The sequence below is a fragment of the Daldinia vernicosa genome, assembly GCF_022497035.1.
Source record: "Daldinia vernicosa strain CBS 139.73 unplaced genomic scaffold F5Y00scaffold_4, whole genome shotgun sequence".
Lineage (NCBI taxonomy): Eukaryota > Fungi > Ascomycota > Sordariomycetes > Xylariales > Hypoxylaceae > Daldinia > Daldinia vernicosa.
Window position 1 is genome coordinate 341,037 of NW_025953920.1, and position 25,528 is coordinate 366,564.

A 25,528-nucleotide genomic window follows, 5' to 3' on the forward strand; every position below is an offset into this window, starting at 1 on the left:
AGTGCAGTTGTCCAGAGTGAATTATATTGATGTAAGTAGGTAAGTACATGTAGGTATGGGTAGTGCAGGTAGTGTAGTGTATGCATGCAGGTGGGCCAAATTGTCCCTATTTCTAAATGTAAATGTAAATGTAAATGTACGATAATGTATGATAATGTATGATACCAAGGTCCTGCGTCTTACATATGTCTACACGCCAGGGGGGCCCACCTGCCACTAGGTTAGAGAGCTACACTAAAAAAGGTAAAGCTAGCTGAGGGGACTACCTAAATCAAGCTAAGAATTTACAACCAACAGGGGCTCCCGCGCCTTATCGATAGGCTAGTTAAGGTTCATTTTAGGGGTTCTCATTACAATCTGCTAACCTTGTCCCAATTTTGGAAGTGGGACGTCATCAAAGCCAGTTCCAAGAACGTAGAAGTTTGAGTTACTTTTCTGGTCAAAGTTCTCCTTAGCATGAGAATCTGAATCTTGTGCTTTGTAAACAAACACCCCGCCCAGATTACGAAGTACCACTATATATTAGCATCGCGGCCATCGCACTTGGTTCCGATGCTTTCCCCCCTATCACTAGATACTTAGTATAGTAACTACATGTCAGGTATCACGGTCCAATGATAGCGTTGGAATAAACCTTATACTGCACTTGACACGAACATACCTACGTTGAAGTTCAACCGATATTTTAAACGGGTATTTTAGCTCAACATTATCTAACTACCTCCTATAAAGGTTAAATTTTATTTGGCTAGTATTACTATTAATTTCCATGTGAAAAGAAAGAACTGACCAAATATCTAAGACGTCTTAGCTCAGCTCAAGTCACATATATACGAGCCATATACCTCATTCAAGTAAGGCTCAAAGCACTTAGCAGAAGTAGCAGAGATGCTACAACCCCAGCTAACATTAAAGGAGAAGAGGGTGCGGTGAACTAATGACAAGTCTCCAAACATATCTCATCAATTATACTAATACAACGTTTCTTTACAATATAGGTAGGCTTTGGATATCTCGAATAGCCGAACCATTAACTCACAAAGCTCCAGAAAAAAACACGTAGGAATTAGGCCAAACTCATAGGAGACATGCAGGCATATATACCTAAGAGAAGAAGCCATCTCAGTATTTATGGACAATATTATATGTTCCTATGTTTGCTCACGCTAGTTCTTGAATCATAGGTGATAATAACATACCTAGCATTTCCTAACAACTGGGCACCTGCATCTATATCAAAGATATAGAGCTATCTGTGAAAGATTCCCTCGAGAGCCATAGGAAATCATAAAGTAGCCCACCATTAGTGGCAATTATACCAGCCTTTTATGTATATCTTCTTGGTGCCACAACAGCTACGTAGATATTCTCAACATACCTACCTAGGTACTTAGTTGCTCGTACGATTCTCCTTCGCCAGCACGAAGCTCGCATCCTCGCGCATTTCGGTCTTACGCCCGCTGGACGCGAATGTGCGAAATCTCAGTGATAACACCACGGCTAGATAATTTCATCTATTTGGGTTACATGTTGAAGTTGTAGCGGAAGGAAATCGGCTTACGCAGAGACGCTGCTGCGACGGCGTATGTATCATGACCTCGACCATATACGATACCGGCTTCCTACCTTCAAGAGACAACTGCCTGCGTAACTTAGATTTCCTCCATATCCGCATATGCGCCGGTAAATCGGTAGGTAGTGTTGATGTTTGCCTATGTATGTATGCTGCATAGGCTTAGCAAACAGGTGCTGCCAGTTTATTATCCACATTGTCCTACAGTATACAAGCTTGCTCCAACCAAGAACGAGGACCGTTGCAATAGTACCATCGACGGAGGTCCTATTCGTATACGTACGTCGTACGGATGATTGTAAGATGGGTAGTCTCGTCTATCACAACAGTCTCACGGCCAGGCTGCTTCTTTCAAGTATAGGTACGCAGCGCAGCCGCACGTTATAACTTATTCCGTAAGGGCTGGGTCTCTCGTTGTCGATCTCGACCAAACGGTGGAGGTAGTTGAGCCATACGCCCTATCGACGACACAGGGTTCGGGTGTGGAGAACCCACTTCGATTAATGTCATACTTCGTAGCCCTACAATAATAAGGATATAACCCGGGAATTTTACCCTTCGGATATAGCTAAATAACCCTATGCGGATGACCTGTGTACGTAGGACGGTGTCTCGAGGATACCCGTCGACAACTCTAACGCCTTTCATGTCCATTCGCAAGGCGATATTGTTCCTAGTAATTTACTTCGGCAGTGGTGAAATAGAAAGGGTTGGGAGTTACTAGAATTATGATAAGGCTTTATTTTAGCAAGGAGTTTGGCTTGCTAGAGAACCTCTGATCTGATATAAAACCCTCGCCGTGTCTCGTTTTTATTATAGAGATCCTAACTAATTTCCTCAACTCAAGTCATAGCAAGCTCGCCGATACTCCTATCAACTGGACAACCCCTGTCACCTACAATTTCTATCATCACTTTGCAGCGAGGTGCTTCGGGGTCCAGAATGGCCAACATATCTCCCCAAACTGTCGAAGAGAGAACTAGCAAGTTCGGCAAACTATGGTTGACGACGCCTGTCGAGCTCTAGCACGATCCGGCCCTGAAGTACGTAAACTCGCAAAAGACAGTAGCGCTTTTTGCGCCTTCGGATCTGTCTTTCGCCGTCACATTTTTCGCCCTGTTCCGCTTGGGATGTAAGGTCCTGACTTTGTCGATTCGCCTGAATCCGCCTGCATGTCTCCATCTACTCCGCCAAGCGGGGTGCGACACTATACTTCACGGAACGATTGCTCGTATCGATTCGGTTATGGCTGACATTAGGGAGGCACGTCAAGACTTCACGTTCGTCTAAATGCTGGCTAGGGCAGATTTCGACAAGCACGAAGCTTCTCCGGAGCCTTTCTTGCGGGATATCCCTATCAAAGAGATGGAGCATGTCCAGGTCACACTCATGATGCATTCATCTGGGCCCACCGGCCTCCCTAAGCTATTGTTTCTATCTCATCGGAGTCTTTTGGCATCTGTGGTCTCGGGGACTGGTCTCAAGGCATTCAATCCCTTACCCTGGTATCATCTACATGGTCTGTTAACTTCTATACAAGCCATGTGGATGCGTAAGACGGCTCACTTGTTCAATGCGCACTTGCCGTTAACGGCAGACAATCTAATTTCAGTTCTCAAGTCTGTCCAGCCTGAGATTTGCCATACGGTCCACTATACGTTGAAGTTAATAGCAGAGAGACAGGACGGAATAGATGCCCTAAAGAGGTGCAAGTTTGTGACGTCGGCCGGGGCTAGGACTCCGGACGAGCTTGGAAATCGAGTAGTCGAGCAGGGTGTAAAGCTTGGTCTCATATTTGGCTTGTTTATTCCCCCTCCCCCCTCCCCCAAGAAATTACGTATCATGTTATTAGGCTAACCTGTCTTAATAACTGAAGTCGGCCATACGGGTGATTCCATCCATCGTGGACCCGGCGATGATTCTTGGGATTATATCCGGCCGTACGCCAACTTGCGCGAGCACATGGCCTTTAAAAAGTTCGATGATAGTACATATGAGATTATATACCTGAATACTCATCCTGCGCTCATGACTGCTAATTCGAACGACCCGCCTGGCTCTTTTCACTCAGGTGACCTCTTCGTCCCTCACCCTACTATGGACTGGGCCTGGAAGGACGTTGGCCGTGCCGATGATAGGGTGACTCTTCTGAGCGGAGAAAAGATTCTTCCATTGGGCGCGGAGGGCACTGTTCGCGAGAGTCCACTCGTGCGAGATGCCCTAATGGTCGGTAAAGATCGCCTCGTACCTGGCCTTTTGGTGTTTCGCTCTACAGCCGCCGCTGGTTTATCAGACGATGCGGTTATCGAGGCCATCCGATTGTCACAAGGTTCATATTAATAAGGCTTGGAATACGTATATTCTTCTGATCTAATAAACGGTATTGGTCCTGAGGTCCCTGAAGAAAGAAAAAGAAGAAGAAGATTCCTTTGAAGGATAGCTTCGTGGGGTAGTTATAGCCCAGTGTGGCCCTGTGGGGGCCACGTGACCTCGGATCAATGTATAATCCGTGTGACACCGACCCTATGTAGACAGAGCGAACAATATCGCCGACGAGTTTGCGCGTATCACTCCCGACATGACAGTCCCGCTCGCTGCGGATGTTGAATACCCCGTTACCGACAAAAACAATATCATCCGTGCTGCCGCATACGCTCGTTTCGAAAATGTAATCGAGGGCTTATACGCTGGAGACAAGGACACCACCAATGGGCGGGATCGCAAAAACCTGGCGCTAGATATTGGGCAACTCGAACAGTTCATACTGAGACTCATCCGCGAGCAAGCGGGCATCAAAGTGCCGGACATCGAAACCGATCTCCTCGGCGCGGGAGTAGATAGTCTACGTGCTGCCCAGATACGCAGATTATTGCAACGGGCCCTCGATCTTGGCGGACATTCGCTACGTACTAATGTCGTCTACGATGCAGGATCTGTAGCAAGGCTTGCCCGGCTCCTCTATGCAATGCGCGCTGGCGAGGAGCTTGAGAATGCACGTCCAAGTGACGATGATGAAATAGTCAAGATGCAGAAGATTATTACCGACTATAGTAAATTTCAAATGTGGTCGCCAGGGAGTCTACCGGCACCCGAAAGAGATGTTGTGGTAAGCCCTTCCCATGAACCCCTTTCCTTTCTCCCCTCCTTTCCCTTGGTGTTTGTGAATAACAGATGGATATAGATTCTTACGGGTGCGACCGGCGGCCTCGGCGCGCATTTACTCAAGCAACTCCTCGACGACCCTAAGGTAGAGCGTGTTATTTGCCTTGTACGGGATAACGACGCCTTGGCTCGTATCAACGAGTCCATGAAGATCCGGAAACTTGATACACGCGTGAGCGATGATAAGAAACCGACAGCTCTGACAACAAACAACCTGGGCGCTCCAGATCTCGGTCTCTCGCCAGAAAGCTACTTAAACCTGCAGCAGTCGGCTACTCTTATCATCCACGCAGCATGGCCCGTAAACTTCAACGTGTCTCTCACGAGCATGATCCCTCACATAGCTGGACTGCACAATCTCCTAGAATAGTCATTAAGAGTTCCATTTAGCAGTCCTGCGCGTCTCCCATTCGCAAGCAGTATCTCATCTCGACCGCGTTCCAAATGCCCACGCCCGCCAACGTACCCGAGGGGCCCTTGTCATCTCCCAGCTTCGCAGCACCGACGGGGTACGCGCGTTCAAAGCTTATAGGTGAGCGTATCTGTGCGGCTGCCGCAGCGTGCGGGGGTGCGGTTGGTGTCTTACGCACAGGCCAAATCTCAGCCGACACTGTCAACGGAATCTGGAACGATAAAGAGGCTATCCCGATCCTAGTCCGTAGTGCGACAGAGGTCCATGCGCTACCTCGTCTCGAGGGGGATCACGACATTTGTGATTGGATGCCGGTGGACACGGTGGCTCGAACGTGTCTGCAGCTTGCCGAGAAGCTCAATGCCAACACGAACGAACCGGCATTCTATAATATTAAACCACCGCATTAGTTCTCCTGGAACGAAGGTTTCTTGCCGGCATTGCGGAATGCGGGTTTGCAGTTCGAGGATGTTGATCTCGGTGAGTGGCTCGCGAGGTTGCGCTCTCGAGCTGCGGATCTAGGGCCGGCTGCCGAAGTAAAACTGCCTGCTGTTAAGCTCGCTGACTAGGTACTACGAAGACACGTATAGCGGCTTGGGTGTTGGCTTAGGTCCTGGGTTGGAATTTGATATACAGAAGGCTTGTTGTGATAGTAGTGCTCTCCGCCTGTGTCCAAACGTCTTAGACGCTGATTTCGTGCCAAAGATGTTGTGGCATTGGTTGGGCGGTACTACTACGAATAAACAACAGTGAAGAGATAGTATTGCAAAGGAATGGAGTAGTTATCTCTCGCTAGATATTGTGTAGAGTAAAGAGATGTGAATAAATTGGGGGGTATCAATTGGGCGATCTCTCCTCAGGCTATTGACACTATGGCAGATTGAGTATATACCGAGGTAGGTATTCATAAGACTCATGACGCGTTATACAAAAGCAAGGACGACCTAGCTTTAATATAGGTAGTTCTGCAATTCAGAAGGGGCTCTTAATCCAGGCCTAAACTCCGATAAGTTCCAATGGGAGAATAATCATTACAATAACCTCATCATATCGGCATCAGAACCTGTAACACCTAATCATGACTCGTCACCAACCGGGGCTACCAACTCTCATCATTCATACCTACTCGCCTCGACCCCGATAGTTACCCATCTTCTCAATAGAACTCATGATGCCGCTCCGCATAGCCGTGCCACTACCGGGGCGTGGCAGACCCCCCTGAGATCCGCCATTCCTACTCCGGTCATGAGCAATGCCGCCAATCCTACTATCTGTCGGTTTCTTTACCGAACCGGGAGCTCTGAGACCCGACGGCCGGCTGCCGATGCTGTTGCGGAAACTCTCAGGGCGAGTGTGCGGAGTCTTGGTAACTGTCGGCGGTGGCGGCTGCGACGGCCGTGGCGGCGGCGGCGGTTGTTCCGTCTGGACAAAACTCTGCATCGACATCAGTTCCTCGGCTAAGATGACAAGCTCGCCCTTCTCGACGCGCTCCTTTTCGAGGAGCTGGCGAAGCTCATGGTTATCCATCTTAATGCTGTCGATGACAGCTTCGAGTTTCTCGATCTCGGCGCCCATTTCCTTGATCTGCGCTGAATCCCTGATAGCCTGGACCTTGCGTTCCTCGTCTGCGAGGGTTTGATCGGGATCGACCCTGGTCATGGTGACGTCCTGGTTGAGTCTTAGTTTCTCATTCTCCTCGGCAAGCCCCTCGATTCTAGACTCGAGCTCATGAACCTTCTTCTCCCAGCGGTTCTCGTAGCTCTTCTTCAAGGCCGCAACCTTAGCCTCATGCTTGCTTTTGTAAAGCACGTGTAATTCACGAGCCACACGCTCCACGGCAATTTCGACCTCGCGAGATCCGGCGCTCTTAGTCTTATCGGGAGACTTGTTACCACTCTCCGCTTCTGAAGTGGCCTTGCCAGCGCGCATGCCTGCCATTTTACTCTCTGCCTCCTGCGCCATAATCTCGGCAGCCTCGCGTCGCTTCTCACTCTCATCTAACTTGGACTCGAGTTCCTCGCGCTCTCGCTGGCTCATTACGATTTCTTCTTTAACTTTGCGGAGTACGGTCTCCATCTCCCGGCTGCGTGCCTCCCAATTCTCCCTTTCCTCGGCCATCGCTTCCTTCATAGCTCTTTCTTCGCGAACCTGTTCCATGCTCTCGCCCACGCGTTTTTCAGCATCACCCACCGCCGTCTTGAGAGCCAAAACTTCGGCTTCTTTACCGCTAAGGGAAGCCTTAAGGCTACTAATTTCGGAGAGGAATCCCGACTTGAGCGATTCCAATTCTCTGGGTGTTACGGTGGGTATACTACGGGGCGTGGGAAGAGGTGGGATATCGAAGTCGAGCAGGTTAGACTGTTGGCGCTGAGGCGTTGCGGCAATAGAATGCCTCGGATTTCTATCGAATGATTGACTCCGATTCGGTGTCTGTTGTACATATCTGGACGAAAAGCCACCTATCTGTTCTGTAAAGTCCATGAGGAGATTGGTGGTGTTTCCGGATTCGTGCATCGTAGGAGGCCGCGGAGTCCTCAAAGGCGATGGTTCTGGTTTACTCCGCGTGGCGACGGGAGTAGAGCCCGTGTTGGCGAACTTGGTAGGACTATGTCCAATTCTTGCGAACATAGTCATGTTTGGCACCGCAGAGAAATTACTTAGTGTGCTGATCATGGTATCGTCTGGACCCAAGGATTCATTGCCGACTGGTTGATCGCCAATTGACGTAGACGTGGTGTCGGCTTCGTCATCTTCGCCATCATCAAGCGTCGTATCATCGTCTTCAAAGATCTTGATAGCAGTTGCTAAGCCATCATTTCGAAGAAGCGCTTCATCAATGGATAGATTATGCTCCTTAACTTGGTGTTTCTGGGTCTCCGGAGTTGGGGAGGGGCTGCTATTGATTTTAACTGGGAAACGTTTCTCGGGAGATATCTTTCTTGGGCTCTTAGTAGCCGCCAACTTTCTGGGTGTAGGGGATGCCTCCTCAGCAGCGTTCTCTTTTGTAATTAAAATCTTCAAAGGGGACAGTTCCGTGCCGGACAATATTCTAGAATGGCGCGACTTGGAAGGTGAAAAGTTTTCATGGTTTTGGCCGACCTTATCTTTTTCCTCGTGCGCCTGGGATGCGAGGACAGGACTCGAGCCGCCAGTATCGCCAGTATCGCTAGCGACGTGTTCGCTACTCATCTTGGGGGTATGCGAGCTGTTGTTGTATATATTAACTTGACGGTTAGTTGGAGGCGTTGTAAAATTCAGCACACCGGTACTAGAAAGACAAAGCGGTGAAGCCATCCAGGCTCAAGAAAAAAGCGCTTGTAGATGCTGTGAAGACAGTTCAGAGGATTGTGAAGGAATAATGGAGATGAGTACCTAAGTTACTCTAGATGTATCTTGAATCTACAGTTTAACGCATAGCATAGCTCTCAAGAGCGGAGGAGGGCGGAGGATGCCGGAAATTGGTTTCTTTAAGTTGTGCCCAATTTAATTGATTAAAATGTTTGTTCATTTCTGGTTGACGGAGAAACGGTAACGTAAGTACCTGTGCGTCAGGGCATCCACATACGTAATCCCTGCACTATCGCTCAATTTAGGGCTTAGCGTCATCCCCTGTACCACGTGAGGTACCTAATAAGATGAGAGATAAAGAACACCTGATAAGGAGGAAGGTCCTGTTCATCTGCTGTGTCCCTCAGGAGTTCCAAGCCCCTCGTGTAGGAGGTCATGTTGTGTAACATTGCCAACATGCAACTAGTATACCCCCTTTTTCTCTAGTCAAATAAAATAAATTTCAACTCATCTCCTAACCTTTGGTAGGTACCTAGATGTTTAGTGTCATGCATTGCGTATCCATATCGTGTATCCATATCATGTATCCATACCACTAATCTAGACTGTTTATTTCATACATAGGAAAATTTAACGGTCCAATGAAACATGCATCGAGACCAACAAATGGCACTGTGGCGGGTAAGTTCTTCCATGGCTTCAAAAATTAAGACAATATTCTAATTCTCTCTCTCAGAGTGGTCTAACGCGTGTGACTCGAAATCACATCTCTTCGGAGGCGCCCGTTCGAATCGGGCCAGTGTCGCGCATCATTTTTTTGCTATCCATCAAGGCCTAATAGACCAAGCTAATAAGCTTTTTGTTTGGTTTTTTTTTTTTTTCTAAAAAATATCCAAAATATATATTACCTTTCCTACTGACTAATCCTCAATGATACCCATCTTTCCATACTCAGGTATATATCACCCAATATCCTCTTATATCCTCCCCACAACATAAAATAAATGCTCTCTCTACCGTGATGGATTACTTGAGTCTACTTCGATATTCTACGTCTTCGAGCTGGCCGTTCCTTTGGCTCTTCAGAAACATCATCTTCATCATTCAAGATCCTCTTTATCGACTTTCTGTCCAGAAAGTCCAAATCCTTTAAGTCTTGTAACTTCCAGTAGACCCACCAGAATCTATATCGGGTGGCTGATTAGAACGACTTAATCGAGGCAATAGTCAGAGGTTCGAGCATAACTTACGAGTGTCCACTTTTAGTCAGTTCGTCGATCAACCACAATGCTAGTGGTTCACGAGCTGATCGAGATAAGTCGTAGAAGTGCGGGTCGTTATAAATGCTTCTGGTAACATAACCCCGTATAATCCCCCCCACGGTTTTATGATTGCAGGTTATCTCGTTCCACTCCCCCCAGTGTCTTATGGGATTTCTAATCCTTGGCGTGTCCCGACTGGATACGAGTAAGTGAAAATGCTCGAATTTGCGCGCTCTTATTTCTTTGACGAGCTCTAGGAATGGGCTTTGCCTGTTTCTCGGAAGTTTGTCGAACCCATCAATCACTAGGTACGTCTCACCCGGTTGGACTGGCTCGTCTGGCACACGGGATTTTTCGCGGCCCAGATCGCCTATGATTCTCAGGAGGACGTCCCGAAGTTCCGAATTGGTAGGATGCCTTGCAGGATGATATTCGGTACACGCAATATATAAATCCCGAAGGGCTGGGTATACGGTCTTGGGTGGGCAGAGTTGATCAATAACTGTACGACAAAACGCGCCGAAATCGTGGTAGACGGGTGTCGAGTCTTTCTCAAACACATCATGTGTAGCGCAGAAGAAGTAGGCGAGAGAGTCTCGGGACCGGCCAGCGGTCTCTAAACGACAGTTCTGTCTTGTACTATCTATGACCGAGGTGCAGAATATTGTCTTGCCAAATCCACCTGTTAATGTATACGATTAGTAACACCGATTCAGAGAGAACACAACAAAACTACCTAGGTGCCAAGACATACCGTTACCTGTCAACCACACATACGAAGAACCCTCCGTCTCCCAAAAACTCGGGAGGTTTGTGACTGATTGGTGAAATGGGGTTATCTTGTCCGGGATATCAGAGTTGTCGTTAAGAAACTGGGATTGGTCGAGAGGAGAAAGCCAACGGTGGATGTTAACCCGCTCGACGTTTTCTAGATTCTCGTGTACTTCAAGTCTAAGTTAGATTTATCTCAAGTTTGTCTTCTCAAAGTACTCACTGGTACCCTCGCGCCGCGCACTCGGCTCCAGTAAGCCCTTCAGCCAGAGGGCAATATCATCGCGAGTCTCGCACGTAAGATGATTCAATGGCATGTGAGGTATTTCGTTTCCCACGGTTTTTGGAAACAGCACATAATGGACGGGCCCTCTCTTTTCGTATTTCTCTCCGACCCAACGCAAAAGTTGGCCCCAATTAGGGTCATCCAAACCTCCGCCTGCTCCAACTACGCGGATAAAACATGCCATGTTAGCCTCCAGGTTTTCTTGCACAACTATATCATCCAGACAAAGGCTGGAGACAATTTGTGGGTGTAATGATCATTCTACTTACTGCCATATGTTAGCTGCTGTAGATGGACTTAGAGAAAAGAAAAGGGAGACACGATATTAGAAATCCCGGGGTTACTCATACATACCCGACTACACGAACAAGAAAAGCCATGCTAGTTAGTTTCAACTTTCCTAAGGAATATTACTTGGAGGGAACAATAACGCAATCCTGCTTACTACTAGATGTTAGTCGATGTGGATGAATTACTAGGTAAAGGATCAATTAGTTGTTTATTCAACGTACCACAAAATAGTTTTAGTAGAACCTATATGCATCAAAGCCTCCTGGACTCTTTCGTCTTGGACCACGTCCTAATGGGATAAGAAAACGGCCTGTCAGCTTCCAAAACCTGATCTATAGGATATCGTCAAGAGGGAGTAATGGTTTATTTAACTTACTATAATATGTTAACTTGGTACTCTACCCAGAAAATTATTCATAGCACTCTGGGAAACCAACGTCTGGGACAGATCTAACGTACCGTGATAATCTCGTGCGGACAAAACGATGTTTTCGGGATCCCTCCAGTGACCATGAGGATGGAAAATGCCATCAAAAGACTTTCGTTGGAATGACACTAGCTCATGTTCGTCGGACCTCCCGACAGAAGGAATCCCGCAATGCTTTTCAAGCAGGTCATCGTAATTAGTAGTCAACAGCATCGCACCATGCCGGTGAAGTTGTCTTAGGCTGTCAAGAATACTTCTGTCGACGGTGAGGTCGTATAAAGAGTGGAATTGATGTTTTAACCAACCCGCAAAAAGGTCGGGGCGCTTATTAAAAAGTCCCTCCAGCCTGTTTATAGCTTCAAATTGGTCCTGCATCGTCCGATCCGGGAGGCTGAGTAATTCTCTCGCTCGTTCGATGTCGCGTCTATGTCCATCGGCGATTTGCCGAGCTTGGTCTTCGACATATTGAAACCCGTTCTCGACTAGACCACCCCACTATGTAGAAGACGACAAAAGTTAGACCTTTCTTTTAGAAGAGAAATTTTTATGACGTTGGATAAGATTTTTGCGTTATGCACCCCGGGAATCTCTAGTCAAATCCCAGTCGCAATTATGACACTCTGTGAAAAAAAGAAATTTAGGTTACATACTCCCATACGTCTTCTTTCGGTGCTAGGGACTGCGTGTAGCGTTACTCCAGATCCTACGCATATTACCAACTTCCCAGCTTTTAATTCCTTTTGGAGTTTCTGTATAGCTTCTGCTTGCCTTCTGTTGGCTTCTTTTTCCTTCTCAAGTTGATCAGGATCGACGGGATTTGTAGTCTGGCCTTGCTGTGGCGATGGCTGAGGTGCTGGCTGAGGTGCTGGCTGAGGTGCTGGCTGAGGTGCCGGCTGAGGTGCTGGTTGCGGTGCTGGTTGAGGTGCTGGTTGAGGTGCTGGTGTTGGAGCTGGAGCCGATGCTGGAGCTGGAGCCGATGCTGGAGCTGGAGCTGATGCTGGAGCTGGTGCCGGTGTCGGTGCTGGCTCTGTGGTTGGTGTTTTGGGTGTTGTGGGCGTTCCTGGTGTTGTTGGTGTTCCTGGTGTTGTGGGTGTTCCTATCGGTTGCTGCTGCGGTATACTTGGTCCCACAGGCCCCGGTACTCCCGTCTGTATTGGGCTCGCCATAATGTAGATGTTTTACTTTTAGTGTTCTCGTAAATATGTGTGTATTTTCTACGTTTATTCTTCGAGTTCTACGATTGGGGGGCAACAATAGGCTATTGAACTACGTTTAACATAAGCTGCTTAAACCATATACCCAACAAAGAATACAGGTAATATACTTGATTTACAATCCAGGAAAATGAAAACGGTTCTACATGAAAATTGATTATGTAAAGTGAAAGAGAAAGTCACCGGAAACGGGCGTTACACAAGCTACAAGGACCTTACCTTATGTACATACCTCCCAGGTGCCTAATGGGGTAGATATATATGTAGGTGGTTTAGTAAACGATTCCATGTGTTGTTTCGTTCTATAATTTATTCTACATTTACCTCACTGTACTCTATAATAGAGATAAAACGAAAATGAAAAAAGGTCCAACTGAAGGCCGAGCCCTGGCATGATAGCTTCATCTTTAATTCATGTTATACCAGCAATACCTATATGAATAAAATTTCATTTAAAGATTTCGTTGTCAAACATGGAGCAAGGTTTTATGGTCAGTGTGCGGTTTAACTTTGCTGTACCTAGTAAAAACTATTTATGTGCTCCTATTTATACCGGCCGGCGACATCATTTAGGAGCTTACTGACCAATCATCAGGCACAGCTTGGATAGATTCATTTAATAGGCTCTTTGTAGCGATGTGACTTTGTACATGCGGGAGCGTACTACTTACAACTCGGCTAGATGCACCTACATGTAGATATCGTAACTTATAGGAGGTATGCACGTACCTAACGCAGGTCATGTATCTCCTTGACTGGCATAAGACACAAGATTGGCTAAAGGATATAGACTGGTTGCGTTGAACTTTACGTACTTTACCGAATATAAAGTTTTTGCTGTTTTATGCCAGTCAAGGGAAGGGGATAGGCGAAAAAAGGGGGCCAGGCACCATGTACTTCGTAACTTTAAGCAGGTATCTCCTAAAGTATGATACTTAGTAGAAACTCTATAATCCCAGGTGTTTGGTATTTAAAGCAACCCTTTCCCCCTCCCCTTCCCCCTACAAATCAACACCACCACTAATATCCGACCTACCTACAAGAAACCTACTCTCAATAGGCCACCTTACTACGAATCAGTTGCCTAACACTATAATACGCATCTAAACCAACAATCAGGTTCGCAACCACCCTATGAATAATGGCATCGTCGGAAACTACACCGCTATTACCCAAGAAGGAGTCTGCAGTTGAGGTCAAGCCACCAAAACCCGCTACTTATCCCGCTACTTTGGAAATGTCTATTTGGATCCCGCCGATTTTATTTTTCACTATCAGCGGGGCCTTGAGCGGTCTATTGATGCTTCCTATGATCCCACTTCCAGGCATGTCATCACCACTGGTCACGGGAAAAATATGGGCCGGGGCCTGGGGTTTGATCTTTGGGCTCGGTTGCGGAATGGAAGCGCTTGCATACGCCTGGTGGCTTCTGATGAAGCTATTGACGAGGGACGATCAAAAATTCAAATTTCCTGTACTTATTCTCTATATGTTCATGCTCTGTGCCTATATTCAGCATATATCGACGGTTTTTGGCATCGATGCACATGGCGACCCGATAGAGGAGAAGAGAGAATCCACCACTACGTCGGAAGCTCGCCGGCTACATACCTAATGTACCTACATTAGGTATGTAGCCGGCGAGCAGCTATTCATAGGTAGGTACCTATGAATAGCTGCTCAGCTACCTACCTACTACCTAGTACGCAACGTTTTTATGTGGATATCGCTATCACAGGTTTCTAGGTCGTTCCTTTTAGTCATAATACACCTTATATGATCCTCATAATCCTCCTCGGTGATAGTCTTCTACTGTGGTTAACTGAAATGGTCCGACTCAGCGCTGAGGGTGGTTCTATCTCCGTTATAAAAGGCGTGTTTGACGGGTTTTCCCTGATCAAAGTCGGCTACCTGGCGTCGGCGCTAACTAGCTAGAGTAATAATAGGCAGGTAGGGGCTGGGGATAGGAAGTGGAGGGTCTCTTATGGCAGGCGAAACTCCAGCTCTGTCTCCCCTTGAAGGACATAGGTACTCTAGACGCCTAAAAGCGCCATTGATGCGCTTGTCGTAGCTACCTAGGTAGCTATAGCCATTAATAGACGTAAATGTTCTCCTCATCATCATCGGTGATAGTCCGTCGGGATTCGAGACAAGACATCTAGAATAAAGAACATGTTTCTATGTATACGAGCCGTGGGCTCGCTATTTAGGTTTAGAGTTCCTCGTGGAACAACGAAGTTGTTTCCATACTGTTTAATTCTACCTCGTGATATAGTCTTGATAATGACACCCGCCAGAAGCAGGAACGGTCGATCTGAATACTTACTGGCTCTCTGTAGGTACCTAGTTTTCACTTTCCTAGAACTACACTTTCCTAGAACTACACTTTCCTGGAAGTACACTTTCCTGGAACTACACTTTTATCACTCTGTGGTAACTTCTTTAGCTCAGTGAGTAAGTCTTGGTTCTTACCTTATATATACGGGTATTGGGTGTTCGTGTTTATTGTAGTTTCTCCATTATGCTTAAAGCCCCCTTCGCTAGGAAGGAGATGATGATGACGATGAATTTATTAACGTTTAGTAGGCGTGCAAACTAGGCAGTCTAATGAGGTAACTTACACTCAAACACCCATAACGCAGCAATGGCGTGAGGGCCGACTGGAGTACAGGCACAGAGCCAGCGTATCGCCTGATATAAACGCCGGGAAGGTGGATACAGTATATAGGAAAGAAAGGTCACCTGAAGCCCTCCCGTTCAATTGGATTAATACATTTCCAGATTGGTTGATTCTAATCTTCCTTTTCTCTTATTTTTTTCCTTGCGGATCCTAAAAAGCGTTATGGACTCTACTCTACCTCTAGTATACTATACTTCTCCCCAGCGGCGCAGGAGGCCCTGGTACATCCTCCCTATCGCGTTCCTCTACTTCAGTAGCCTGATGTCTTTGGCCTCTTGGGGTATCAGATACATTTACACTTTGTTACGAGCGCAACCTGGTCCTGGCATCGTGGAATCACTCGGTACCGTTATATTGTGGACCCTTGTGTTCGCAATTGTCGGCTACCTTTGTGAGGGAGCGGTGGCCATGTCCCGGCGCTATAGCATTGTGGATGGATTTGATGCACAGGTAGCTGAGGAAGGGTATGTCGTGAATCTCTACTACATCATTTCTGTTGGTACTACCATCAGACTTCTTCGGAAGCTGGCGGTTTTGCTTGGCAGTATTTATGTATAGTGTGCAAACAATACCGATCTAGGTGGCTACCGCTCCTAACACCTAGGTTACTATTGGCGAATACCTAGAATCAGCGTTACTGAAGTACAGTGTAGGATTCGAGGTTGGGTGGCGGGCCGGGCCTGGGATTAATTTTTTGGGCCTGGGTTTGTTATACTTCTCTCTTTTTCTCTTCTATTCCCTTTCTTTCTTCAGTCGAGACTCTTGTCGAATCATGATACATGTTTTGGCGATCTAGTCGGTGAGTTATTTATAACTAATTCACGGACTCCTTCCACCTGGAACTCAAAGTGAACCAGACCAGCGCTATACTAATATAATTCATCAGCATAGATCCGCACCCTCTAAGGAAGTTAGCTAGAGCATAGCCGTCCAACGTTCATAACTATCACGAGGTGGACCAGGAAGCAAGGAAATAACTTCGTTATTTCCCGAGGAACTCTAAGTTAGTTACGGGAGCCCACAGCTATACTGACAGTGTCTTTTGTTTTAGATCTCTCATCTTTAATTTTGACAATAACAGATGGTAGTCAAGTTTAACTTGAAATCAATCTGGTTCTCAGGTAAGTCGCAACGAACTTCGTCTATGTTGATTAGGCTAATATGTTTCGTCCTTGCACCGCCATTGCTATATTACCAATCTACCCCTCCCCCGAGAATCCAAGCGATAGCGATCATGATGCCGTTTTATCAGCCAACTCCAGCATCCCACTATATATGGTCGGCAATAGGTTACGCAAGGTCAATTATCTGGTGGCATTCCTAGGCAAGTTTTCCTCGCCATTGATAAGATATAGATGTAGATCCTGATCCCTTTACTGGATAGTAGCAAACATTGTTGCTTCTCCCCGGGGGCGAGTCTACCTAATCGACTGTGGCAATCGATGGAGTGAAGGACAAGAGAATTGAATTAGCATGCGAGAGGTCAAAAAACTGGGTGGTGTATATGTCTATAAACTGGGTTGCTCTGGTGGTGGAGTCGCCGACGCTATTTGTTGAACGGTGTGAAGATGCAAAGAGGAAGTAGGGGCATGACTTAGTTACTACATGAGGGTATTGAGGCAGGATATCAACAAAGCTAGATGTCCTTTGGCCCAGGCGCCTTAGTAGCTCAGGGGTTAAATACAAGAGGTCACTTACCCCTATGGGACGACACAATAGCCTGAGATTTTCCTATGTTTTACGCCATCCCTAGAAGTGTAGTCTTGAAGATTTCAAGAGTGACCTGCCTTATAGCATGCCGGGCCTAACTTTCTTATTACGACTAGCATCTCGATCAGGTTAAGGCTCCCCAAACAAAAGGATTTGAGCGTGATTACTACCTAGGTAGTTACCTAGGTAGGTACCTAAATTATAAAATTTGGGAACTCGGGGATTTATGAGATTTCCCTTTTTCGAATTCGTGGCTTTATGCACTTGTAAAAGACAAAGCTCTGATCGAGCCACCTAGCTTCTTGGTGGCATAGTTAAAAATGCCAAAGCGATAGCCCATGAAATATGCCCAGTTAGTATACATCGTGTAAGGTTCCCCTAACTGGGTGAACTTTTGCCCGTCTGTACTGTATGAAAAATTGGCCGCGTAACTACCGCTCGCTCGAGCGTCCAGCGACGCCCGAAGCCAAATTGTCTTATCTTGAGGGGTATCTGCTGTTGTTGCTACTACGTCGCCGAGACGGGTCGTATTCCATGCAGATTCTTCTTGTGTGATGTTGTGCACGACGGATAATGTGTACTTGGACCCATCACGATGGATACCGATATAAGCAGTGCGATCCCGGAAAGCTGCAAGGCCAAATCGGTCACCGTCGGCCATATTAGTAAAATCAACTTGAAGAGTACCGACGGGGAACTCTCCATGAATGCGATGGGTTAGGGTGTTGCGTGCTGCGTACAAGTCGTCCGTTACGGTCGCAGTAGATAAAGTCACTCCGCCATTGCCAGCCTTGTACTTTGTCTCATCAGGATTGTGATTCCATTCCCAGTCTGGGCCTAAGGTATTGCCATCGAAAGTGTCAGTACGAGTCCATTTTTGGACGGCTTTGACAGGAAGTGGTGCTGGATAAGATGAACCCCATCCACCAGACTCGTCGGCAACAAAAAGGGGGAAGCCATCATCTCCCCACTTTATTGGAGCCAGAACAGGTATACGGCCATTTGGATATGCCCATGTGAAAGACATGTAGTACCAGTCACCTGTTGACGCCTGGATGAGACTTCCTTGATGCGGAGCTCCGCCATTGGGCACTGGAGATTTAACACCATTGACTAGTATTTTGCTCTCATAGGGTCCCCAGGGGCTTTCGGATTTCCATATATAGGTAATATCGCCTGGATGGTCGTCAAGGATGTAGTAGAGCCCATCCTTTTTGTACATGCGATTTCCTTCGATTCCATCTTTCCCTACATCAGAGGCACTGAAGATGTGTTTGGTCTCTACCTGGCTGAGTCCATCTTCAGATAGCCGGGCTATAGACACATCAGTGGAGCCGTATACGACATACATAGTATCGTCGTCATCGATAAGGAGGCCGCAGTCATAGTAGCATGTGCCGCCTGGAAGCACAGCCGCGCGGGTCCATGGCCCAGTGACGTCCTCGGCGGTATAAATGTAAGTATACCAGAAGTCGACGCAGCCGATCCAGTACCAAAGCCCGGTACTCTCGCGAAACCGCATCGTGGACGCCCATGTTCCACCTCTATATGCATGGCCATTCGTCAGATTATACTTCTCGCCGAAATCGAGACTGGGCACGGAGTGACCGATAAGTTCCCAGTTGATGAGGTCACCAGATCTTAAGATGGGAGCGCCTGGACTGTAATGCATATTGGAGGCGGAGAAGTAGTATAATCCGTCTGGACCAATAGAGACGTCATTATCGGCGAAGTCTTCATATACCACTGGATTCTGGAAAGAGTCTGCTCGTTTCGGTAGTAAAGGCTCGGTAGCTGGTATGGTATCCAGCTCGCTCAAAGACGGAGAAACACTTGTCCATGCTAGACTAGCTTGTAACAAGCTATATAATATGAGGGCGTCTCTCATCTTCATATTGATCATCTAGTTAGATGTCCTTCATACACTAAGAGGATAGGTATCTCATGGGCTCAAAAGGGATAAATAATAATAATTTCTTGACAATGCATATTTATTAAGATTATTTATTGATTAGACCTCTATATTTTCTCTGGGAGGTGCTACTTTTATATTCCTCTCAATCGTTGTTGTGGCATGTTTGTACTAAACCGTACGACGCATTTTTCAATGCAACTCTCTGCTAAAGGAGGATGTTCTACCGAGGTCGCAATGCGATTAGTTCTCCAATGCTAGCAACTGCTATATAGCCTCCCAACTAAGCAATTAACTAAGCAATAATTACGGGGATGTTAGAATGTCCTTGGATGTCCTCTTGTTAGAGAGTAGATCCAGAGACTTTACTGGGTCAATTTTTCAACTGGCTATGGACATACGAGGATATGTAGTAGGGACACATAAAATTACGTATATAACTCACTCGAGCCTTTCTTTACGCCAATTGTAAAGACATGTCTAATCAATAAATTATTCACATTCAATTGACTTACTTTTCAACTTGCATACCTGTTGGAATTGATCGGTTCAAATAGCTTGTTGAACGGGTTAGGTGAAGGCGTGTTGGGTAGATGTCTAACTATTCAAGGTTAAAGGTTAACAATAACAAATATTATATAATTGACACCTACTTGAGACTAGTTAGTTGCTATATATGATAAACTTATGATGAAGACTATATTCTGGCGATTGATCACTCTCGAGGTGGGATAATATTAATTGTTACCTATGTACGACGATGTAGGAATTGCTCTCCCCACTTACGACTCTTTCCATACACTAATGAGGAACGAGTTATCCGAAGATTAATCCTAGCAAACCACATGCAATGAGGGGGAAGTATTATAAAGATTGGGACTCGAGAAAACATGACGTTTAATAGGTAGATTCTGCTACGTTATCAAGCTCGCGGAGAAAATACCTACATACCTTTAGGTAGGTACCTAGAGGTACCTGCTACTAGGACAGGGATGCCGGGGTAAATCCACAGGTCGGGTTTTGAAATCGTGGGGACCCCCAGATACCTCTGAACCAATGGCATTAAGAGCGGTATAGTAGCCCCCGGAATTTGCACCCAAGAGCCTGTAATTCGGCGAAATATTGTACCTGGGTACCGTAGCTCCTTCGCCTAAACACCAATGCCTGCGGTCGCCTTGGTCCATCTCTTATCTCTTTCTACTCTTTCTACTTACGAGGCTCTCGCCTCGATTGATTTGGCGCTGATCCGTAGCTGGATAATTCTGCATTTGAGTGGCCGGAAGAATTACTTGGAAGCACTAGGGAATTTTTCCCGGGCCTACTTTGGCTGCTTTTCTAATCATCGCATTCGTAGCTTCGCCTCGTGGCCTCCCACTTACGACCTCAACAGGTACTTTTCAGCTTTCTAATAGTGGAGGCTTGTATATATCTACCTCCGTCTCGAATCTCAAGATGTCGATGTCTCTTACGATACCATATAAGGCCGCATGAGTTGACCTATTCATTGACCTATTCATAATCATAAGTTATAACTCGCCGATAACTCCGGACAAAATACCTTGGGTACGGTAGATATCATTCTACCGATACAGCGCTGAAGCTCATTGTTTTCATACTTTCATACGATAAGTTTCCCGACCCAACGTAAGCTCAAAGCAGTGGACGTCTGTCATGAAGAGCCTGTCGCCCGAGACGATCCCGATACTCAGCCGTTCATAATATTAATATCGCTGGTCATTCGGATCAATTAAACCACTCCCCAAGCCTAGAGATCTACCTCTGTTAACGCGGGGACGTCGTCTATTAGGGCAGTATGGCGACAGTCCAACAGCTACACCAGGCTCCTACGCCAGCCTGCCCGCTTAACAATGCCGGCGCATCAATCTCAGCTGTAGAAATAGACATAGAGCGAAACTTGCGACCGAGAGCCATGAAAGGGTCCAAGACTACGAGCGGATTGCAAAAAGGCGATACTAGAACTGCTGTTATCATCTATGGTCCCGGCCAAGAGCGCATAGTATCAGTTTTCGCAGACGTCTTAGGGAAACCGTATCGCATGGCCGACAGCTTTCAGGGCATAACTTCTATAGAGCAAGAATTGGTACTTGGGATCTCATTGGGAAGCGCCAAGATTGATATTTCTTCGCGAAATCGAGATGCGGTGGTTGCGATTAATGCCCACTGCGTCAATCTCGGGATGCCTCCGGACACTTATATATCTGCGCAGTGCGACTACGAGTTCTTGTATCCCGAAGCCTCATTCTCACGTCGAGACCTAGCCCGCTTTATTTCCTTCACCCTCGGTCAGATTAACCACCATGACGCATTAATGTCAAAGCCGCGCACTTATTTCATTTCGACTACATTCCCTGATGTCCGGGCAGCCCTTCCTAACATAGATATTCTTACGGTTGGTGCTGACGCTGTAGAACTACGTGTCGATCTTCTCAAAGAACCTTTAAATGATGGTAGTTTTGCGCCGATACCTAGTCTAAGTTACGTTGGGGAACAGGTTATGCTATTGCGCCAGAGGACCGAATTGCCCATTATTTTCACCACAAGATGTACGAAGGAGAACGGTCGGTTTCCGATGGAGAATCCCGACTTGTACTACGAATACCTCTTCCGGGCTATCCAGTGGGGTGTCGAATATATAGACGTCGAGCTTTGGCTTCCGGAACATATTCGTCGGAGACTGTACGAAAAACGCGGGAGCAGCCGTATTATGTCTGCGTTCCACGACTTTTCTGGTACATTCAAATGGCCTTCGGCCCAAGCAGAGTCTATCTTCCTCGAGTCTCGAAAATACGCTGATATCATAAAAATGATATCAATAATCAACGATCACAACGAAAACTTCGAGTTGGAATACTTCCGCTCGAAAATTCGAAGCGAATATCCAGATTCGCCCCCCTTTTCAGCCGTCAATATGGGTGAAACTGGTCAGTTCTCGAGAACTCTAAACAAAGTCTTCACACCTATCACCCACCCTCTTCTTCCGATAATTGCTGCGCCAGGTCAGATGAGTGCTGCTGAGATTAATGCCGCACTGTCATTGCTTGGCCAACTTCCAAAGAAGAGTCTCTACGGAATTAGTAGCCCATTCTCTCGTATTGCGACTCCTCACGCACCCTTCTACGAGAAGTGCTTTAACGAGCTTGGGTTACCGCACCAGTTTGCTGTTGTCGAAAGACACCTTAAGGGACCTACCTGCGTGGAGGCGTTGTGCAATCAAAAATCCTTTGGCGGGGCATATTTGAGTCCGCCAGTATCCTTGGCAAGTCTCATGTATGAGAGCTCTTTCTTTGCGAGGCTTAATAATGGATTGGGGCCATCACTTACTGAAGCTGCTCGTACGATTGGTATGGTTGATACCATCGTTGTTCAATCTCGATCGTCTCCACCATCCTCAGCACCTCCTGCTACTCCTTCGGGTTCTGACCGGAGTGTTGACACGTCCCTAAATTTTGGCATCGGCAATTGTAACGGGCTACCACCAAGCTCGACACTAATTTTTGACAACGCAAATTGGCGTGGCATCGTCAGTACTCTGACGCGTGATCTTGCACCCTCGGCTTACTCTGGTCGTGCGGCTGTTGTCCTGGCAGCAAATTCCGACGACGCAGCGTCAGCTATGTACGCATTGAAAGCGCTTCGAATTGGTAAGGTATATACTGTTGGTTTCAAGACACCCCCTAGTCTAGCCCGCGGCCTCGAAGTCGAGCCCTTCAACAGCTTAGAGAGTCTCCAAAGAGCGAGGATGGTGCGTGATAAGGCGAGCCCTTTCGTAATCATCTCTGCTTTGGGACCCGAGAAGTCTAATATCGTCGGGATGCTTGTGCGTGTGTTTGGGGGCTCAAGAGGCTCGTCCACGCAGATCCGCAAGGTCTTTCTGGACCTGGCCGATGGACCGAGAAGAGGAGACCCAAGCGCGGTTGCTGAACAGAGTGGCTTCGCCGCGTACGGCGTAGCAGATACGACAGCATTCACGACCGTAGAAACCCTTAGGTTGCTCGTCGGCCAAAATGTGCCATACAGCTTCGTGCGGCTTGCGGGCGGCCAGGGAATGTTTTAAAGGAATCGTATATATATACCCCGGGGAGATATGGTAGGATATTAGATGCATAGGTAGTGTTTAGGATTCAATATATGCAGATTACCGGCGAACTGTGTCTGATGCGATTAGATGTAATTCTTCTGACTCTAGGCCAGCCAGTTGTGGACATATTTCGGAGACCTACTTGGAAAAATTTTTACATCGACGTCTTCTCCAGAGTATACTGTCCGCGCCTTTTCTTCATTCCGTTTCTATGTATTTACAGGTTCAGGTAATCTGGAGGTTCTTCCGAGAGCATAGTCCCGACGTACGGAACCAAGGGGCTATGAAACCATCCGTTAAGAGTATTCGGTGTGGCATGCCTGGGTATTCTCGTAATTGGGTAGGCTTATCCAAGGCCGAGAAGTATTATGCTCGTATTGCTTAACCTACGCTTATACTTGCTTAGGTAGGTACGATTATCAATACCGAACTAAAGCGCCCGGACGAGTATAAAAACCTGGGAGTGCACATATGTAACCACATAGTCTTTTGGAGATGTCATTGAACCCCCACGCCCCTTGCCTCCTATTCTACGTCTACGTACTACCCCAATGCTTCCGTTGGGTGTTGATGCCGAAGTGCTAGAGTCAATCCATACTATAGTATCTCGGAGTTTTTACCAAAGTCTAGAGGTGATTTTCGTGAATGCCGAATTTGCGTTGGAACCCGGACAATTCTCCGGGTGGCTGCTGAAATGAGTGGTCGAGCCGAGTGCAGCGAAGTGAGAAAATTGATAAATTGAGATGCAAAAGCTGAGTAATGGACGCTTATGCTATGCGGTTAAGACCGGCTTATTGCAGATACACCCAGACTAATATAATCTCATACGATGCTCCAGTGGGCTTGATATATTCCTACGGGTACCTGAGTCGGCGCATAGGATGATAAAAGTTTTAAAGATACTGCAGACGTTTTATAGGCGTCCGGCAGGGTACTTGGCACGTATCGTATATTATACCCGCATGCGGTATAAGACGTTCAATTAAAAGAGCCTGAATATCAGGATATATAGTTGAGATGGCACTCCAGGAGCCGAAGCCGCATGCAGCCAGCCATAATAAAAGGGTTACTCACATCGAGACGATGTGGAGAGAACTTGACGCTGCACAGCATCTATCCCGAGTCCGAGTTCGTGACAAAGGCGTGTTGGGACATGTTTACGGCCCTATCGTTTTCAAGAGAAAATAAGGGTATCGTTCGACTTCTGACGTGTGTGACGCAGGTGCAACATGTCAATATTGCACGTCAGTACCAGCCAGCAGACTATTCAGGGACCGGATCTGTCACTAACCTAAGTGGCTGTGGCCGGGGAACTGGGCATTACATACCCTGAACAAGGGGCTGTTCTAGACATAAATCTTGTTCCTTGTTAAAACCTTGGCTCCATATTACGAGCCGATGTGACTTTAAGTTAGAGGTATATTCGAGCATCGCTTTTCATGCGTGCGGATGTGCTGTTAGGAATGTAAGTTTTTGAGAAGATATTAGGATAATTCGATTAATTCCACGCATCCTCAAGTATATACCTGTATATATAACCTTGTTTACAAGTATCGATACCTAAAGCGAAGTAAATGAGACGCCTGCATATACCTATGTATCTTTTGGCGGGCATAAACATATAAACATCCGCCCCTTATTTCTAAATGAGAATAGCCTCGTTAAGCATTTAGTGTATCTTGGATAATTGTATATAATATTTTGGACTATATATTTAAGGGGAAAGAGAGGGGCTTGGACCCGCTCGGGTCTTTTAGCGGCGAGCATTAACCCGGTCCGGCTTCTACGGGAACCCTAACCTAAACATTTTTTGAACATTACCACATCAAAAAAACATACATACTTCGTACATGTAGATGTAGAGGTCCACCTACTAAACGTCAATCTTTAGGTAAACAACACAACACCCCTGCCTTACCATTGAACTCCCGGAATACATACCCGCGTCTCCTTCCGAGATAAGTCTCAAGAGGCTTCAACTCAAACAAGACATCCGGTATCTAGTACCACACGTGTCATCGTCACGATCGTGAACCACACAATCTACGATCTAGATACGCGCAGTACCAGTGACGTGGAACTGCATCTTACGAGATGTCCTCGAAAACCCTGTACAAGCCTACATGATGACAGAATCCTAAAACATGGACCGGATTGGCTCTATAATTTACCTACGATCGGCTTTGCAACATCAAACGCGCCTAGATATGATATATCGACCCACTGCCATCTATTCGGGTACTCCCATGGGTACTCCCATACCTTTAAACCGTCCCAACTCTTGACATATGGATGCATGATTATTGGGTCCTGCCGGCTAGCACCGCTACTCCCACGCTGTCGGTATCCGCCTCGAACAGGGCACAAATTCCCCAGATCCAATGGAGACATTGTAACTGCTATGGGGAGCCGTTCGGACTCGGTTCAAGTATCAGCAAGAC

The 25,528-nt window shown here is 46.8% G+C and overlaps 6 protein-coding genes across 6 annotated transcripts; 3 read left to right on the top strand and 3 right to left on the bottom strand.

The window, feature by feature from the left end:
* Nucleotides 1–2,863: 2,863 nt before the first annotated feature.
* Nucleotides 2,864–5,557, top strand: F5Y00DRAFT_257781 (uncharacterized protein; the record flags this gene model as incomplete). Its single annotated transcript, XM_048010605.1, has 5 exons — nt 2,864–3,347; nt 3,450–3,902; nt 4,105–4,679; nt 4,755–5,036; nt 5,126–5,557. The coding sequence occupies 5 exons, from the start codon at nt 2,864–2,866 to the stop codon at nt 5,555–5,557; spliced, it is 2,226 nt and encodes a 741-aa protein (XP_047869057.1).
* A 412-nt stretch (nt 5,558–5,969) lies between these two features.
* On the bottom strand, nt 5,970–8,796 carry F5Y00DRAFT_132717 (uncharacterized protein). Its single transcript, XM_048004234.1, has one exon. It carries the CDS (start codon nt 8,439–8,441, stop codon nt 6,270–6,272), a length of 2,172 nt encoding a protein of 723 aa, XP_047869058.1. The 5' UTR covers nt 8,442–8,796; the 3' UTR covers nt 5,970–6,269.
* A 532-nt stretch (nt 8,797–9,328) lies between these two features.
* F5Y00DRAFT_225516 (SIR2-like domain-containing protein) lies at nt 9,329–11,777 on the bottom strand. The gene is made up of 7 exons (XM_048006181.1): nt 11,506–11,777; nt 11,268–11,334; nt 11,240–11,241; nt 10,692–10,917; nt 10,452–10,640; nt 9,686–10,379; nt 9,329–9,619 (listed from the first exon to the last, which is right to left on the bottom strand). Exons 1-7 carry the CDS (start codon nt 11,683–11,685, stop codon nt 9,472–9,474), a joined length of 1,506 nt encoding a protein of 501 aa, XP_047869059.1. The 5' UTR covers nt 11,686–11,777; the 3' UTR covers nt 9,329–9,471.
* A 2,050-nt stretch (nt 11,778–13,827) lies between these two features.
* F5Y00DRAFT_257784 (uncharacterized protein) lies at nt 13,828–14,301 on the top strand (the record flags this gene model as incomplete). Its single annotated transcript, XM_048010606.1, has 1 exon — nt 13,828–14,301. One exon carries the CDS (start codon nt 13,828–13,830, stop codon nt 14,299–14,301), a length of 474 nt encoding a protein of 157 aa, XP_047869060.1.
* Nucleotides 14,302–17,332: 3,031 nt separating this feature from the next.
* Nucleotides 17,333–18,970, bottom strand: F5Y00DRAFT_271612 (glycoside hydrolase family 43 protein; the record flags this gene model as incomplete). Its single annotated transcript, XM_048012832.1, has 2 exons — nt 17,333–18,870; nt 18,910–18,970. The coding sequence occupies 2 exons, from the start codon at nt 18,968–18,970 to the stop codon at nt 17,333–17,335; spliced, it is 1,599 nt and encodes a 532-aa protein (XP_047869061.1).
* A 1,167-nt stretch (nt 18,971–20,137) lies between these two features.
* On the top strand, nt 20,138–23,151 carry F5Y00DRAFT_225520 (aldolase). Its single transcript, XM_048006182.1, has one exon. The coding sequence runs from the start codon at nt 20,802–20,804 to the stop codon at nt 23,061–23,063; it is 2,262 nt and encodes a 753-aa protein (XP_047869062.1). The 5' UTR covers nt 20,138–20,801; the 3' UTR covers nt 23,064–23,151.
* Nucleotides 23,152–25,528: the final 2,377 nt, after the last annotated feature.